The sequence below is a fragment of the Leuciscus leuciscus genome, assembly GCF_965113295.1.
Source record: "Leuciscus leuciscus genome assembly, chromosome: 12".
Classification (NCBI taxonomy): domain Eukaryota; kingdom Metazoa; phylum Chordata; class Actinopteri; order Cypriniformes; family Leuciscidae; genus Leuciscus; species Leuciscus leuciscus.
Window position 1 is genome coordinate 19,534,204 of NC_138736.1, and position 18,404 is coordinate 19,552,607.

The 18,404-nt window shown below is 44.3% G+C and overlaps 1 protein-coding gene across 8 annotated transcripts in view; it reads left to right on the plus strand.

Annotated features, from left to right (window-relative positions):
* ptprua (protein tyrosine phosphatase receptor type Ua) overlaps positions 1–18,404 on the plus strand; it is a 309,103-nt gene that overhangs the window by 66,444 nt on the left and 224,255 nt on the right. For all 8 annotated transcript variants that reach the window (XM_082186689.1, XM_082186692.1, XM_082186690.1 and 5 more), the window contains exon 2: positions 3,546–3,674. In XM_082186689.1, coding sequence (XP_082042815.1) covers positions 3,546–3,674 — 129 coding nt within the window. The remainder of the gene's footprint in view (positions 1–3,545; positions 3,675–18,404) is intronic.

Sequence of the window (18,404 nt, forward strand, 5' to 3'; positions counted from 1 at the left end):
AAAATATATATTCTTGAAAATGAAAAATATTATACAATCATTTAAAGGGGACATTCCGTGTTTAAGTGCTATAATCGGGTCCCCGGTTCATCTACCAACCCAGAAAACGTGAAAAGTGACAAGCCATTAACTTTGTTTTGGTAAGCCTTTCTCTGCAAGCATGTCAAAAAATAAGCCGATCAGATTTCGCTCCCCTTCTGACGTAGGAAGGGGATCTTATTATAATATTATCACCCCTTAATTTGCATGTTTCCACCCATGGCGCCACCATTTGGTTTTCGGAAGCAACAACGGTGTAACTAGTTCTAACGCAATGGCAAAAGTTCGATCAAAGCATGCAAACTGTTCTGTCGTTGTTGCACAGACGAGCATAGAACACTATTTGACCAAAAAATGCCTCAGCTGTCTTATAAAGACCTTAGGGAACTGTGTAAACGTGTGTAAAAGTTAAACATGCGGTGCATGCAAGTCGATGAGATAAATCAATGTAACTCCACATAAATATATCCTCTAACCATTCAGAATGGTAGAAGTTCATGTAAAGAATCGACCCTCTTCTGAACAGGTGCGGGGAGCAGCAGCTCATTTGCATTTAAAGGGACACACACAAATGGCGTGTTTTTGCTCACACCCAAAAAGGGGCAACTTTGACAAGCTATAATAAATGATCTGGGGGGTATTTTGAGCTGAAATTTCACAGACACATTCTGGGGACACCATAGATTTATATTACATCTTGTGAAAAGCGGCATGATATGTCATTTTTCAACATTGTGTCAACATTTTTCCTTAGAACCTTTCTGGCATAAATGGTTCTTCAAATATTCTTTCTTTAAATATTCAAGAACCCACATGGTTCTTTATACTACGAGGCTGTTGAATGCTTGAATCTGATTGGTTGACTCCACTGAATTTTTTTTTCTAGTGTATTTGACGAATCAGAATCAAGGGGGCTGAGAGTGCATGACTCAATTGAGATGTTCTTCTGTTTATGTGAGTAGTTCGGTCCAATTTCATGTGCCCGGCTATATTTCCCCTCCTGTAATGTAGCGTGAGAGCATGTTATTGTGAGAGTGCTTCTGTTTTTAGATGCTACTCTAGATGGAGTATTATTAGCTTCTGTTGAGAGCATGTTTTCCAACAGACAAACATAGGAGTGGGTCACCTCTCACTGGTGATGAGTCTATTACGTGAGTTTCGTGTTTCGTCTCAGTGTCTCTAGTGATGTTGATGTTTGGCAGGTGACGGCAATCTACCTGACCCATCTTTACCTCAGCGTCCTCCAAGCTTGGAGCTAATTGAGCCAAAACACACACCTCCACTTACACACAGAGCTGAGGAAACCAGAGTTATTAGATGCAATTAAGGGAAACAAAAAGCACAGAAAAGCTTTTAGCTGGAGTCTGAGTTCAGGTGTGGTACTCAATCATTTTTGCCTGAGATAATTCCACATCACTACATTCACAGGCGAGAGCGTCTTTTCGTTTGCACCATTAGTTTTAGTGCGAGTGATTAGCCTTTCTTCACACTACATACGATTCCAATTGGTTTTCCAAATCCAATTTTCAGGGCTGACTGTCCGCACTGTTATTTTACAAGTAATAAAACCCAAACAGATCCATTTGTTTAGACAGTGTAGTCAGTGTGCAATAATATACGAAAATGGCTATTGCATATCCTTTCCTCAAAACCGCTACATTAACTCATTCACTGTTAAAGTTCCCCATTAGTCAGTCATTGTATCCCTTAAAACTCATCTTTGATCCAAAATGACATAAGCGTTTTTTTTTTATTGAATTCAAAATACATAACCTTGAATTGTTTTTATTCATGCCTTAAAATAGCTTGAATGTAACTCTACACCCTTGCCTCATTTAGTATGCAGTTCTATGAATATGCAAATTAGCCCCGCCTCCACTCACACTCACACCAGCTCAGAGATCCACTCATTGACGATCACACGTTGACGTGATTGATTACAAGGTAGTTTGTGACGTCAGAAACACCAGCAATTTCAAACCGTGTTTTTGAGACTGTCTTTGGTTCACTGCAGTTTTCAGGAGAAAATACTCAGCAATGGTGTTGACTTATGAATTTGCACATGGTCTTAAACCATATAAAAAAACACCACATAGACATATAGACAACATTAAAAGCTTGATTTTTCACCACTGGGGGACTTTAAATGCCACATGAGAACATTAATGAGTGAATCTGAGCATATTTATATACTTTTATATGATATTACAGTCACATCCCAACCCAGACCAATTAGAAAAACGTTCTAAAAGCGCAGTCAGTTTTATCTGTAACAGATGAACGTGAATTTGGCAATGTTTTATTACATTTGTTTTTGTACGTATCATGGCAATTTTCAAATGAAATGTCCGGTGAATGGTGTTTAATGTTCAATTGCATTTGAAAATAAAGTAAGCTTGATTTAGTTTTTTGCCAGAAAAATAAATAAAAAAATCCAGCTGGTTATGTGATGCAGATGTCAAAATTAAGCCCGCCCACCGACTCAGTATACACGATGTGATTGGCCTGACTAGAGTTTGTTTTTTCCAGCTCGCAAGCCAATGGAGAGTTACTAGACGAGACACCGCTAGGGTGCGTCTAGATTTCTAGGCTAGGAAACTGCAGTGAATTCAAAGTAGGTTTGTATAAGAGTTTTGCAAAAATGTAGAGGTAAATGCATGTTTTTTCAATGACCCTTTGTTGAAAAAAATCCCCAAATATATATTTTTTCTCTCAGATTTGAGTCAGTTATGGCACAAAAAAAAATATATAATAATAATAATTCTGCCTGTCTAAACAAAGTCTTTCTTCTCAGTGAAAGAAACAAGAGTCCTGAAAGATTACAGCTGCAAAGTGAACCATAGTTTTGTGCGGAATATTTAATTACTCGAACGCAACAGCCCTGAGGTTCCACTACAAAGCTAGCAAACTCACAAGTTATTTACAGAAATGCATCATCTGCCTAAAGCAGCAATCTTCCCACTGTTCTCATAAAAAGTTTTCAGAGTGTGATAAAAAATGTAGAGCTTTTGGTTATTTGTTGTTTAAAGAGGTCATAATCGACTCTTTTTAAATCATTTTACTTTCCTCCCTGAAGTCCTATTATGATGTTGGTCAGGTTTTGTTGCACTAAAAACAGCTGCAATTTAGTATAACATGAGAATTTGTCAACCTCTCCCTGGCCCTTGTAATTGCAGTAAGTTTTTGCTACTGAACCTTTAAGATCTCTTTATTCAATTCAATTCAATTCAATTCAATTATGATTGACTGACCTCTTTGCATTTGAAATTAATAACTGTCACACTGGGTGTCGCCATATACACGTGAAACCATTGTTAAAATGTGAAGTTCAACTTCAAGTAGAGACTAGAGAAGACTTCTGTTGCACTTTCCCAAGTAGGAAATAATGTTGAAATGTATGACTTTTCAGAATGTTTCAAAAGATCAGTTATACTGACTTGCAAATGCAAATTGATCATCTAGATATGTTTTTTTTTTTTCTAAAAATGTGTTATTTCTCTCTCTAGCTGGCTGCACGTTTGAGGAAGATTCCGACCCCAGCCTCTGTGAATACAGACAGGCACAGGAAGATGATTTTGACTGGCAGCTTGTACGGACCTATAGCTGGCCGCACATGACCTCTGACCTTATACGAGGTGAGTTGCGTTTTGTGTGTGTGTGTGTATGTGTGTGTGTGTGTGTGTGTGTGTGTGTGTGTGTGTGTGTGTGTGTGTGTGTGTGTGTGTGTGTGTGTGTTGTAATAAACGCTTGAATGTACTCTCATAGTTTTCCATGTTTATTTGTATGTGAAATGGCTGAGTAAAACCTAAGAAAGCAATGCATGCATCCCTAACGGATAAAGCAATCCCAGAATGCATTGTGACACGCTCAGTAAAAATCAAGAGAAATCTCATTCATATAATTTATACATCAACAAAAATGGCTAGACTAATGTCCAACTAAAATGTTTCAGAAAAATGTTCCATAACGTTATTTAAGAGCAGATCATTTTGAACTAACTTTTCTTAATGTTACTGAAAGAGCGTTTGTTCATGACCCTTGCCAGAATGTTAGCCAAAGTTCTGAGCATGTTCTCTGTTTACTGGAATGTAAAGTTTCTAGGAGGAACACAATAGTTTTGCCAGAGAATGCAAATGTTTTGTGAGCGAATTCAAAGTCTCATTAGGTGTTCCGTAGCTAAGTACTTTTGTGCTAGTGTATCACGTTTTTTTAGCTTAGCAACATGTTAACTCTAAACTCTATTGGAATAAATACAATAGAGTTGCGTGAGGTTGCCTTCTGCCTATTGTATTTTAAAACAGTCACCTAGGAGTTTCAATGATGGTTAGGATGTCTAACTTTCTAAGCTTTTGTAGCCCTCTAGTAGCTTAGGTTTTGGAACAAAGCTGAAATAAACCAAAGACAGTATATAAACTGGACACAGCGACCCCATAGGTTTCAACTGAGAAAAGTGAAGTCAATTAGAAGCACTCACTTCCTGATGGCTGAGCGTACTGCGCAGACTCAAACTGAGCTTGACGACGTAGATGTGACGTGAGCAACCCGTCTGTCTTCTAGTAGCTGTGCCAAGAGAAATCTGAATCATTCCCTTCCGAAACTTGCAGAGACGGAGAGTGTGAGTAGGAGATGTCCATGAGCTGGAGCAGGAGAAACTTTTGCTAAGTATTCTGATTAATTACTTTGTCATTTTGCCTCCACGTCCCCCCGATTGCCCGTGAGCTTCTCCTCCTGTCCATACGGTAATTTATCTACTGTGCAACAGAGATTCGCGTGGTTATGACGCAATCATTAGCCTATTTTTACAAAAACTGCATCTATGGGGCCATAACGTAACATACAAGGTAATGGAGCCTTTTATACATTTTCGTGTTTCTTTAGAAATAAATAATGGACAAATGGAGCCTTTAAACGCCTCAGATGTAAAGATATTCGCTGTCAAAGTGACGCCAAAATGAATGGGAGTCAATGGAATGCTAACAGCAGGTGGGGTCCGCTAATCAATGGCAGCGCCCGGGGAAGCTTCAATGTTTTCCGAAACACTGCCCCCCTGAAATAAACATGCAAAGTTAAGTGTCTTTGTTCTTTAAACTTCTCATTGTAATTTACAGGAAGTGAGTATGTTTCTTAGAGAAAATGCAAACCTCTTTTTATTCTGACCACAAGCATGGAGTGTGTCATGACAACTCGTGGGGTTTTTGTTCAATGTCAAAAGTACACTGTGTCCTTCCAATTATAAATGTGCTTTTATTTGCTGTTCAGGTAAGAGTTGTGTATTAACATGCTGAGAGTTTAGATGGTTTCAGCGATAATTTTACAACTCCACGATGTGCATGGGGAGCTTCATAAACACGTGGGGCTTTTTCGTGCTCTAATAATGGTTATCAAGTCTAAATTAATTAAGTAATTTGTATGGTGTTAGAATATGGATGCTCTTATGCATTATGTGTTTTTATTATGAGTGCTCTCACAGACAGATGTGCTTTGAAATGTTTGTTTTCATCAATATGGTCAGTATTCATGAATCAGTAGCAGAAATTATTATACACTGTTTGTACCAAGGTAGCAATATGTCCATGTGGACTTTCCTTTCACTGACTCATCCACTGATACCAATTAATACTTCTACTACTACTACTACTACTACTACTACTACTACTAATAATAATAATAATATTTTTATTTATAATGTGCTTTTCTTACACTCAACATGCCACAAGATATGAGATTAAAATAGTTCAGCCAAAAATAAAATTCCGTCATCATTTACTCACCCTCATGTTGTTCCAAATCAGAATGCATTTATGTCAGGACCACTATCGTCAAATACGATTGACAAATATCATATAGTTAGGATTGGCGGTACGTTCTGGGCAAGAACTCCCTGCGCATCCATGCAGCCTAGCATGGATAAGAGCAGGGAGAGCAGCGATAATCCCCCTTAGGGTAAACAGAACAGAACCAACATGAATGTATTGCAGATATCATTAATTAATAAAGATTTTTATGTACAACATAATTCGAGAATTTATTTTGATTCACAGGGCAATCAGAATGCCAAATACTGACTGCACGAGAGGAGGAACTGGGGATGGAAGAGGGTAATTAGCTCTTGAGAAACGCGATAGCTGCTGATAATACTGAAGGAGCTTATATATGTAAACAGTGATAGGCATCATATTCCTTTAGGTAGACGTGTATCAGCTGAGAGTCAGCTGATGCGAGCTTGACTAACGTGACCTGCCAGAACTGACGTTACGCTTAATGTCTTGCTTCTGCTGTTTTGGTTCCCATTGACTTCCATTGTGATTTTGTCCATAGAATGGAAGTCAATGGGAACTGAATCTCTTTAGTTACTAACATTCTTCAAAATGGAATGACACTCGTAAATGATTTCATTTCATCTTTTGGGTGGACTATCCCTTTAACTGATTAAAGCAAAATTATGAGCAACATTAAACACAATTAATAACAAACACCAAAAAATGCTCTGATGCTAGACTTGTTTAGTTGTTATGAAAAAAACTAATTAACATTAATTTGTAAAATATTTAATTCATTGGATTATTCAAAAATCACCACATGATAATTATTATAAACCATCTGATAAAAGCAAAAACAAATAACTATACTGTGATACAGAGTACCATAATTGTGATCTAATACTACTGTGATATAAAATGTCCACTACCCTGGATCCATTTTAGTGGCACGTGATGTTGTTAACTGGACATAAGAGGCTTGAAGACACTTTGTGTTGACATTTCTTTGAGTGGCCGTCCAATACTGCACTTATCTGGAGGGTTAAATTCCATCAAAGCTGCTAAAGACACTTCAATTGAGACAACAGATTAGTTTATTGGGTGCTATTTGCTCAATATTATTGATCCATACTGGGGTATGTTCAGCATGTCAATGAAGTGGAACTGAGAAACAGAGACGAGTGTAATGCAGGTCTAACAGAAAATAGAAGCTCTGAAGAATACTGATGTTTCTGTGAAAAGTCTATTAATCTTTTGCATTTCAAGTTTTCACACTCTTCAAATCACTTTTCACATTTTGCCTTAAAAGTTGCACTTATTAATATGTCTTGTTTTATACCTAGTACCTATAGGAAGTAATAGTACTAGTTCTCTTTCGAGGGAACTCCACGCTGCGTCGAATGATGCAGAACCTGGAGTCTGAGGCATGTGTGAAACTAATCTATTGTAGGTGCGTTCACCAGCGCGCTCCAAAAGCGCACAAGAATTGCGCGAGCTGTTCCTATCATGTCACTGATTAGAAAATGTGCATCCCATTTAAATTCTATTGAGAATAGTAAAACGCTACGGAGAAAGTCAAACATGATCTGAAAACAGCAGCTAAAAAGACTGATGAAAAGAGGGGAAAGCATCCTGCACCAACATAAATTAGAAAGCTTTTTAAACTACTCATGACCACCTTTACTAGAATTTATCACATTCTGTTGTATTTATTGTGAAATTTTGACTAACTTGTTGTAGTAATAGATAATCTATTATGGAATAGATTTTTCACCAATGATTTATATTTGGCCACAACTGTGGCATTTTGTAGCTATTGTTTATAACTGTGTAGGTTGCTATTTTTCATAACAAATGCAAAGTTAACATTGACCTAAGCATAATGAGGAGCAATCAATGGTCTTACCTGTAATTATATCCTTATTGTAACAAATGCTATAGATAAACAATTAGAAGAACTATGTTACTTTTTAATAAGGCCAAGTACAAGTTAAGCCCTATTCGGACGGGATTAACTTTACAAGGGTTGATGGAGTAATGTAATTTTACCACAGGACGTCTGTAATATTAATGGCCAATTCGCACGGGATAAGATATCTCAGTAAAACTAGCAGAAGTGGGAGGGGTAACTCGATTTGCGCATCGCCGTCACCCTTCTGTCGTCATGTGCGTATTGCGTTGCTTCTTGATATCACATGCACAAACACATATAACCTATTATGTCTGGTTGAATGATGTATTAATTAACTTCAGATTATTGTGTTGGTAATAGGCACTTACTTAACGCTAAAAGATGTGTTGTGCCTCTAACAAGTGCTTTCGATCTTCTTTCTGATCTGAATGGTGTGTGGAAAACACTTGAGTTTTGCCACAGACTTGTCCCAGCGTCTAGAATGCAACTGAATGCTTTTTCAAGTGTCTCCATACTTTAAAAACCGTGGAAAACTACTTTTAAACAGGAAATGACAAAATATTTACGTACTGTACATATGTACAGCGGGTCTATTCGCACGGGATTAGTATTACCTTAGGTAATTTTTCCGGACCTTTTCCCTGACATTGTCCGTAAAGATCACTGAGATGGCACATTCGGACAGGACTAAAGCTCTTGTAATTATTACTTTACCCCACCTCTCCACGTCCGAATACGGCTTTAGAAAGAGCTTTAAAGTCTGGACCTGCTTGGATTATTGATTAATCAACTGTTTTCTCCATGTGTATAATGTATTTACCAATTTCCCTGATAAAATAACACTGTTAAAGGGATAGTTCACCCAAAAATGATTATGTCGTTCCATACTCATACAACCCATAGAGTACATCAAATATGGTAAAAGGAAGTGCTTGCATGACATGTGAGAACGTGTCACACAAGCAGGTTTGTACTTCCGCAAGAACCAGTGAGGTTGTGTTCTTGTGTGTCAAGCAAGTACGTTCAAGCTTCCATTTACCATATTTGATTTGCTTTATGTATGTGCATCGATCAATATGAGAAAAAAAGTTTCATCATATAAAGCGCCCGTGCCTCTTCTATGGAAGCTTGTTTCCGCCACAGAATAAACAATAAAAAAGTTTATATATAAAATAAGTTTATTTCACAAAAAGTTGATCTTATTCTGAAAAAAATTAAGTCAGAATTGCAAGATGTAAACTTACAATTGTGAGATGAAAAGTTTCAATTATATTTTAAAATGTTTTATTCTGTGGCGGATTTAAGATTCCATACTCTTCAGAAGACATGGATTAAACCACTTGATTTATATGGATTACTTTTACGATGTATTTATAAACTTTTTGAAGCTTGAAAATTTGGTGGAAAATGTGTTTATGTTATTATATGAAATGAAAGTCCACTGACAAGTAACATTTAAGTGTTTCAAAACATTAAAGGTATTGACTAAAACCTATAAACTGAGTAAAAGGAAGTTCATTTAGTTTCAACTGGTGTTGCTGAATTCCAGTGACGTGTGACAGCATGTTCTTGATCTTTAAGTCAACTTTATGCAAACGAACAGGGTGTGCAGACAGTGTTCTGATGACTCATAAAGTAAAGACCACATTTGAGGAGGAACACCTGCTAGCATAAACTCCTGAATGATCTTCAGAAATTGAATGCCTTTATGATTTAAGTGAAGAATGCAAGTTGAAGTAATACATTCTGTTTATTAAGAGCACCTCTTTGTTTACCCGCCAAAATACTAGATCATTAAAACTAGTGTCGGGTTTTCAGTTTTCTTTTTGTTGGACTTCAAACAGACGGGTGGTGCCCTGATCTTTCCACTGCCCCCTGCTGCAAGAATGTCAACCCTTCTCTAAAACTTTGACATGCCGCCTTTGAAGATCAGGTGCAAAAAAGCAAAAAAATCTTAGCTAGCACTGCAGAAATTGCTCTTTGCATTTAAATGGCACATTAGCACGGGCCAATTTTCCCCTTGTTTCCTGACGAGATTGAGATGCTCATTTGTGTTGATGCGGGGAAGCAATGCTGTCTTTGATGTCAAGGTGTAATAAGACAAGCTTTCAGCCTATCGGCTTGTTGCTTTGCTCTTTTCTACCGCTCTTCTTGCTGCTTTGTAGTGTGTTGATTAGAGGAATGGATTGAATATATTATTGGAATAAGAGGCAGAGTTAATAAGCTTTAATGGCAGGTTTGTTCTTGCATCAGAATGAGAAAACTTTTACCTGTTTGGAGTTATGCTGTGGAATTTCAGGAACTCTGGTAGAATATTTGACAAAGATTTATTCTGGCACTTTCAGTTTGACTGGTGCAAACTCTTGATTACTGATTTCGGGTCAACAAGTTGCAAAATGAGCTTGATTTGCAGCATTTTTCAAAATGAACTAAGCCTACAATATTAATTGAAATAATATATTAACTCTAATACAAAAGTAGTGGTGGAATGAAAACAATATATAAAAGTAATGCTTTCATTAACTGTTGATTTGCAGTGAGTTTGCAATGCTTAAATGCAAGAGATTAGAAAATTATGAGTTTACGTTGTAATTACAAGTTCTACAAGCACATGAAAGCTTTTTACAGTTCAGAATTGTTACGGTAATTATGACATGGCATAACGCACCTTTAAATGATAGGGAGGAAATATTATGTCATTGATTTTGAAAGCAAAGTCAAAGTTTCTTGGAGGAACACGATGCTTTTGCAAGAGAACACACACGTTTTGTGTTTCCCTGAGAACATTTCTGTGGAACTTTGGGGACTTTTGTGTCCCCTCTCATCTGATACTATGTCCATCACCAACATGAGAACCCAAAACTTTTACAAGAGAACGTCTCGGTTACGGATGTAACCCTCGTTCCCTGAGTGGGAACGGAGACGTTACGTCGGATGACGACGATTGGGGTTTCGCTTAGAAGCCTATCACCTTCGAGTATATAAAACGAGCCAATGGCAATGAAATGCCATGGGTCTGCGGAATTTGCATAGCGTAACTCCGCCCGCCGCAGGGGGTATATAAGGAAGTACGCTGGCACAATGCAGATATGTCTTCGCTGAGGAGCCGAGACTAGCCCCAGGCGTTTTTCAGCGGTACAGCGGAAGTGGCAGGAAGACGTAACGTCTCCGTTCCCACTCAGGGAACGAGGGTTACATCCGTAACCGAGACGTTCCCTTTCGTGGTCACTCCGAGTTACGTCGGATGACGACGATTGGGGTTCCAGTCTAATCACGCCACCTCGGCTGTCTTCCAGTGCCCTGCGTAAGTCTGAGCTCCCTGTTGTGAGACTAGCACGAACGAAGGAGTCCTACTTAACACAGGGATACCAAGGTACACTGGGAAGCATATCTCCAGAGAGAAATATGCCATTATGCCCAGCCATTGATGGGGGGGACTTAGAATACACATATGACCCAGAGGGCTGCATATGGAAAATCACTGGGGTGTCCAGCCGCAGGTGGAATTTTAAACCCCAGGGGTGGCAAGGTGGCTTGCCAAGGGAAAGACACACGCTCACAAGGAGACTTACAGTGGAATACACATGTGGGGGTCGCCCAGAGGGGGGACCATGCACATGGAGGCACTTAGTCAAGCGCAAAAGCTGCGTTATGGCAGATTGGCATAACTCAGGCGTTGACGTAACCAGTGCTGGAGGAAACTCAGACTCACCTGAGAGAAATATCGCACGTATCCCGTCCGTGGAGAGGAATGGCGAGCAAGCGAAGACACCTGAGCAGAATCTAGCACCGGCTGGTTGAAGCGAGTACATGAGAAGAAACTGGCTCTACTCGGAGATTATAGAATCTCGCGAATGTGTTGGGTGTCGCCCAGCCTGCAGCTCTACAAATGTCTGTTAGCGAGGCGCCATGCGCTAGAGCCCAAGAGGAAGCCACACTACGTGTGGAGTGGGCTTTCACACCAAGGGGGCACGGACGACCTTGCTGCTGGTATGCCAAAGCAATGGTATCCACTATCCAGTGGGATAACCTTTGCTTTGAGAGAGCCTTTCCCTTCAGCTTCCCACCATGACAGACAAAGAGCTGGTCTGAGGTCCTGAAACACCGCGTTCTGTCTATGTAAGCACGGAGGGCGCGTACTGGACAGAGCAGTGCCAAGGCTGGGTCTGCCTCCTCCAAGGGCAGCGCTTGCAGGTTCACTACCTGGTCTCGAAAGGGTGTGGTAGGAACCTTGGGCACGTATCCAAGCCGGGGTCTCAGGATCACGTGAGAGTTAGCCGGCCCGAATTCCAGGCACGCTTCGTCAACCGAAAATGCCTGCAGGTCCCCTACCCTCTTGATGGAGGCCAATGCAACCAGGAGCGCTGTCTTCATAGACAGGAACTTAAGCTCCACTGATTGCAGAGGCTCAAAGGGAGCACTCTGCAGGGCAGTTAAAACCACTGAGAGGTCCCAAGAGGGAACGAGAGGAGGGCGAGGAGGATTCAGTCTCCTTGCTCCTCTCAGGAACCTGATGATCAGGTCGTGCTTTCCAACAGACTTACCTTCGACTGCGTCGTGATGTGCGGCAATGGCGGCAACATACACTTTCAGGGTGGAGGGAGACAGCCTTCGCTCCAACCCTTCTTGCAGGAAGGAAAGCACGACACTGATCGGGCATTTCGTGGGTTCTTGATGTTTAGAAGAACACCAGTTGACGAAGAGGTTCCACTTCAACGCATAGGCATGTCTCGTGGACGATGCTCTAGCGGAAGTGATGGTAGCCACCACCGCAGGTGGTAGGGTACTCAAACCTGCCTCGTCCCGTCCAGGAGCCACACATGGAGGTTCCAAAGATCGGGACGAGGGTGCCATAAGGTGCCCCGTCCCTGAGAAAGGAGGTCCTTCCTCAGAGGAATTGGCCAGGGAGGTGCTGTCGCGAGGAGTACTAGTTCGGAGAACCAGGTCCGGTTGGGCCAATACGGGGCAACCAAAATGACCTGCTCCTCGTCCTCCCTGATCTTGCGCAAGGTCTGCGCAAGAAGGCTCACTGGGGGAAACGCATACTTGCGTAGGCCCCGCGGCCAGCTGTGCGCCAGTGCATCCGTGCCGAGCGTGCCCTCGGTCAGGGAGTAAAACAGGTCGCAATGGGACGAGTCGTGGGAGGCAAACAGGTCTACCTGTGCGTCGCCGAACTGATCCCAAATCAGCTGGGCCGTCTGGGGATGGAGTCGCCATTCTCCAGCGAGAGGCCGAACTCGAGACAGCTCGTCGGCCGCCTGGTTCAGGTGTCCCGGGATATAAATGGCTCGAAGCGACCTCAGATGCTTCTGACTCCATATGAGGAGGTGGCGAGCGAGTTGCGACATACGGCGGGAGCGTAGACCACCCTGGTGGTTGATGTACGCTACTGTTGCGGTATTGTCTGATCGGACTAGTACGTGCTGGCCCCTGAGCAGCGCCTGGAAGCGGTGCAGGGCGAGACGTACAGCCAGCAACTCGAGGCAATTGACATGCCAAAGGCGCTGGGGTCCTGTCCAGGAGCCCGCGGCAGCATGACCATTGCACATGGCGCCCCAGCCCGTGTTGGAGGCATCTGTTGACACAACAACATGCCGGGAAACTCGTTCTAAGGGCACTCCGGCCCGTAGAAAATTGAGGTTCGCCCACGGGGTGAAGGTCTGACGGCAGGCTGGAGTCACTGGGACTCGGAGCGTGCCGTGTTGCCATGCCCACCTCGGGACTCGATCGCGAAGCCAAAGCTGAAGCGGTCTCATATGAAGCAATCCCAGCGGCGTTACTGCGGCTGCGGATGCCATATGCCCCAGGAGCCTCTGAAAAAGTTTCAGTGGAACCGCACTCTTGTCCTCGAACTGACGAAGACAAGTCAGCAGTGACTGCGCGCGCTCGCTCGTAAGCTGCGCGCACATGGCGACCGAGTCGATCTCCATACCGAGAAAAGAGATCCTCTGCACGGGGCAGAGTTTGCTCTTCTCCCAGTTGACCCGAAGGCCCAGACGGACTAGGTGCCGGAGCACAAGGTCCCTGTGTTCGCAAACCTGGTCTCGAGAGTGAGCTAGGATTAGCCAGTCGTCGAGATAGTTCAGGATGCGAACCCCGTGTTCCCGAAGGGGAACAAGGGCTGCCTCGACGACCTTCGTAAAGACGCGAGGAGACAGGGCTAGCCCGAAAGGGAGAACCGCGTACTGGTATGCCTGCCCCTCGAAAGCAAACCGTAGAAACGGTCTGTGTCGAGGTAAAATGGAGACATGGAAGTAGGCGTCCTTCAGGTCGATCGCTGCAAACCAATCCTGCGGCCGCACACACTGGAGGATGTGTTTGGCCGTTAGCATCTTGAACGGCAGCCTGTGAAGGGAGCGGTTCAAGACGCGCAGGTCGAGGATTGGCCGTAACCCACCGGACTTCTTGGGTACAATGAAGTAAGGGCTGTAGAAGCCGGACTTCATTTCGGCTGGAGGGACAACCTCGATCGCACCCTTCGCCAGCAGGGTAGCGACCTCCGCTCTCATGACAGGGGCATTGCCACCGACCATAGTGAAGCGGACTCCGCCGAAGCGGGGAGGAGATCACGCGAACTGAATCGCGTAGCCGAGCCTGATGGTTCTCGCGACCCAGCGGGACAGTCTGGGAAGCTCTAGCCAGGCCTCCAGAAAGTGCACCAGCGGGGTCATACGAACCACAGACGTACCGTCGGTGGGGCAGCGAGGCGGAATGACCGGCCCCGGCGAGGGTGGCATTGCGGCCCTGTGCGGGGGCATGGTCATTAACCGCGTCCTGCCAGAGGAGGCCAGGGGAGGGCGCGCGTCCCACGGGGGCGTGCTCTGGCAGGGGTCTGGCGACAGAGGGGGATGAGAGGAGCGTGGCCCGTGGGCGGCGCGTGCTGTCATCCCAGACCTCTGGGACAGAGGAGGGCGGCAGTGGCGGGACCCGAGGGTGGCGCGCACTGCGGCCCTCTGGCTCTGTAGGCTCAGGATTGGGGATTTCGATTCTTTCTTTAACCACATTAGGGTGCTGCCCGTCGTGAGACGAGCAGCGGGGAGTGGAGAACAAAAGATTCTCCCCCGGCCCTCCACCGGGGGAAGGAGTGGCCCTGCTACCACCTCCTGTAGAGAAAAGAAAGCCAATCCTGAGCTGCCCGTCTCAGGAGCGCCGCTTAGCCTGGCGTTTAGCGGGCTGCGGGGCTGGAGAGGGCTGTGGCGCCTGCCTGCGGCTCCCTCCACAACGCGGCCCGGGTGAAGGTTGCTGCTGGGGCCGTGCGGGAGGGGCGGCCGCGGGAGGGCGCCCTCGGCGGCGAGCAGGCTGAGGATTCTGTGCCGACGGCTGAGCAGCGGAGCGTCGGGGCAGAATGTGCTTGATAGCCTCAGTCTGCTTCTGGGCGGTCGAGAACTGTTGGGCAAAATCCTCGACCGCACCGCCGAAAAGGCCGGCCTGGGATATGGGAGCGTCAAGCAGACGAGTCCGCTCGGGCTCACACATATCAACCAAGTTCAGCCAGAGATGTCTCTCCTGGACCACAGCTGTGGACATCACCAAACCCAGGGAGCGCGCGGTCACCTTCGTCGCTCGGAGAGCGAGGTCGGTGGCGGCGCGCAGCTCATCAACGAGCCCTGGGTCCGTCCTGCCCTCGTGCATGTCACGAAGCATCTGGGCCTGGTAGACCTGCAGGATGGCCATGGCATGCAAAGAGGCAGCTGCCTGTCCCGCCGCACTGTAAGACTTCGCCACGAGAGTGGACGAGAATCCACAGGCTTTGGACGGGTGCTTAGGATCACCACGTGATGAAGCGCCTGCCGGACACAGCTGCATCGCGACAGAACGTTCAACCGTGGGAATCCCAGTGTACCCACAAGCATCAGCTCTATCGAGGGGAGGAAAGGCGGAGAAAGCCGACGAACGATCGCGGGAAGACATGGGAGCCTTCCAGGACCGCGTGACTTCCTCATGCACTTCCGGGAAGAATGGTATTGGGGTTGGGCGGCGACGAATGTCAGCGGCCGCTCCCAAAAACCAATCATCCAGCCGCGAGCGCACTGGATCGGGCGGCGAGGACCACTCGAGCCCAATGGCCGCGGCTGCCCGGGAAAGCATGGCAGTCAGCTCGGGATCAGACTCGGGCAATGCTGGCACACCCGAGGGCGGCAACACAGCCGAATCCTCACTTCCCGAGGACTCATGCCCACCTTGTGATGCAGTGATCGACATTGCATCCTCCTGTGGAACGCCAAACGAAACGCGCGGGGCCTCCGTAGAGGGACCAGCGGTTTCGGTTTGCACGCTCGCGGGTACCAATGCTGAAGAGGGGTGTGTGGACCGTGGACGTGTCGGCGGTTTGTCCCACACAGATACCCTCAGGTCACCCTGGCCACCAGCCGAAGTACAGCCTCTCGGGGAGACCGTAGATCGGGGTGTGGATGAGGGGACTCTCGCTCTGATGAGCTCATTGAGTCTCGACCGCAGCATGGAGATGGTCATGTTCCCGCAATGAGAACATGAATCATCCACAAACGCTGCTTCAGCGTGATCAACGCCCAAACACGCTAAGCAGAGATTGTGCCCATCAGGAGAAAATACATCGCGACCACAACCAGAAGTGCACGGGCGAGACATCTTTAAAAAGACGTGCCACATGCAATGCTCTTTTTGTGAGAGGAAAACTCCGCGGATGTTGAAGCGAACAGGGAGAAATCACACTAACTGTCAGATCACTGACAAGATCAGCAGGGAAGTGTGCACTCGCTGAAATCGCCGTCACACCAACACCGGAGAGCTCGCTCGTCTCGAAGGAATGAGAAGAAATAACTCAGAATTTTGGCTTACAAGGAGTGGAGAAGTTCTCGGCTCCGAAGCGAAAACATATCTGCATTGTGCCAGCGTACTTCCTTATATACCCCCTGCGGCGGGCGGAGTTACGCTATGCAAATTCCGCAGACCCATGGCATTTCATTGCCATTGGCTCGTTTTATATACTCGAAGGTGATAGGCTTCTAAGCGAAACCCCAATCGTCGTCATCCGACGTAACTCGGAGTGACCACGAAAGGGAACACAACGTTTTCTCTAGTCATTCTCCCAGTTCCATGAAAGCAACAATTAAGAAGTTGGTAATTTCAAGCAAGACAGCATTACTGAGATTTGGAAGGCTGAGCATGAGCTGGAAGGCTGAGGAGAAGCCATTCACTTGTCTGACATAAAAAAAAAAATAAAAAAAATATGCAGCACTCACTTCTCTAAGATGACATGGTGTATCAGACCGACTTAAATAAATCCTAATTAAACTGAAGGCCTGGGACATTTTGAGAGTTTGAAGATGTCTTTTGGAAATTTGGAATTCAGCATGAAGCTACTGTGCTCAAACTTTTGATTTTAATAATGCATTAGTAAATGATAAAACATTACATTAAAGGGGTACTTCACCGCTGACAAAATGGGCGTTCAATAAAACTTTGCTGCCTATAAAAAAGTAGAAAGGTGTAACATTGTTTTGAAATCGGTGCTACCTGACTAGAGAAAACACTGCGGACAGGTATGAAAGCTGTTGCCATAGTGTTCCATTTTTACAATAATGCTGTTTGAAGTTGACATAGTATGACACAATTTTCAGTGATAAATCTTACAATAACCGTTAATAACCATCTGTCGATCCGACTGTCTTTGGGCAGGGATATAAAAATGCGGAAGTCTAATCTGTTGTTTTTTACGAAAGCCCTGGATCTAGCAAATGTCTGCCAGATGAAGTATCATATAAACTTTTTCTGACAGATTCTTGAATTTCACAGTCCAGGAAACACAGATCATGAGTAAACATTATAAATTTTCATTTGCATATACTAGGAGGCAAAGTAGGCATATACTAGGCAAAGTTACACTCTAAGATTAATAAATGTTTTAGAAATATTTTGTTTTCATTGTTTATGTTGACTAATGTAGCTAATGTTAACAAATGAAACCTTATTTTAAAGTGTTGCCTAATATTTTGCCCCAAAAATATAAATTCTGTCATCACTTTCTCAACCCACTGTCATTCCGACACTGTTTTATTTGATTTCTTCAATAAAACACAAAAAGAGATTTGTGTTCGAGCTGTTTGTTTCTTTCCATACAACAAAAGTGGATGGTGATTTATATTGCCAAGCTCCAAGAAGAACATAAAAGTAGTTCATCTTAAAATGACCTGAAATATAGTGCCATGACAGCTTTATGTGAGGAATAGGCCTTTCACCAATGGTTTTCTCCTCTGCTCCTCTCCTCTCCTCTGACATACAAACAATCCAAGCTCTTTTTTCCCTGTAAAACCATGAAGGAAACATTATAAGCTGGAACGCCGTCACTTTGCGGGCCTCTAGAAAAACGTGATTGTGCCTATGATCTACTGTGGCTATTTCTGGACAGGATTTGAGCGGGAGAAAGACAGCGAGGGGTGGACTGACATCATAGAGATGACTGGTCTTGTCAGGATAATTGATATCCAGGTAGTCAGGTGAATGTGGGGGGTTCTGTGGGTGATAAGTGAAGAGATAATGATGGGCTGTTCACTGCCATTAGTGCAAGTCTTATTAAAATGGATGGTCATTTGAATAATGAACCATAAGGCACCTTTTAAGTTCAGTGAGTCAGTCATACTGGCTCTAGATCGTTTTTCCCAGAAAATATGGGGGGATATTTGTGTAATGTTCAGAGCTCAAGGCAGTAACCTCAG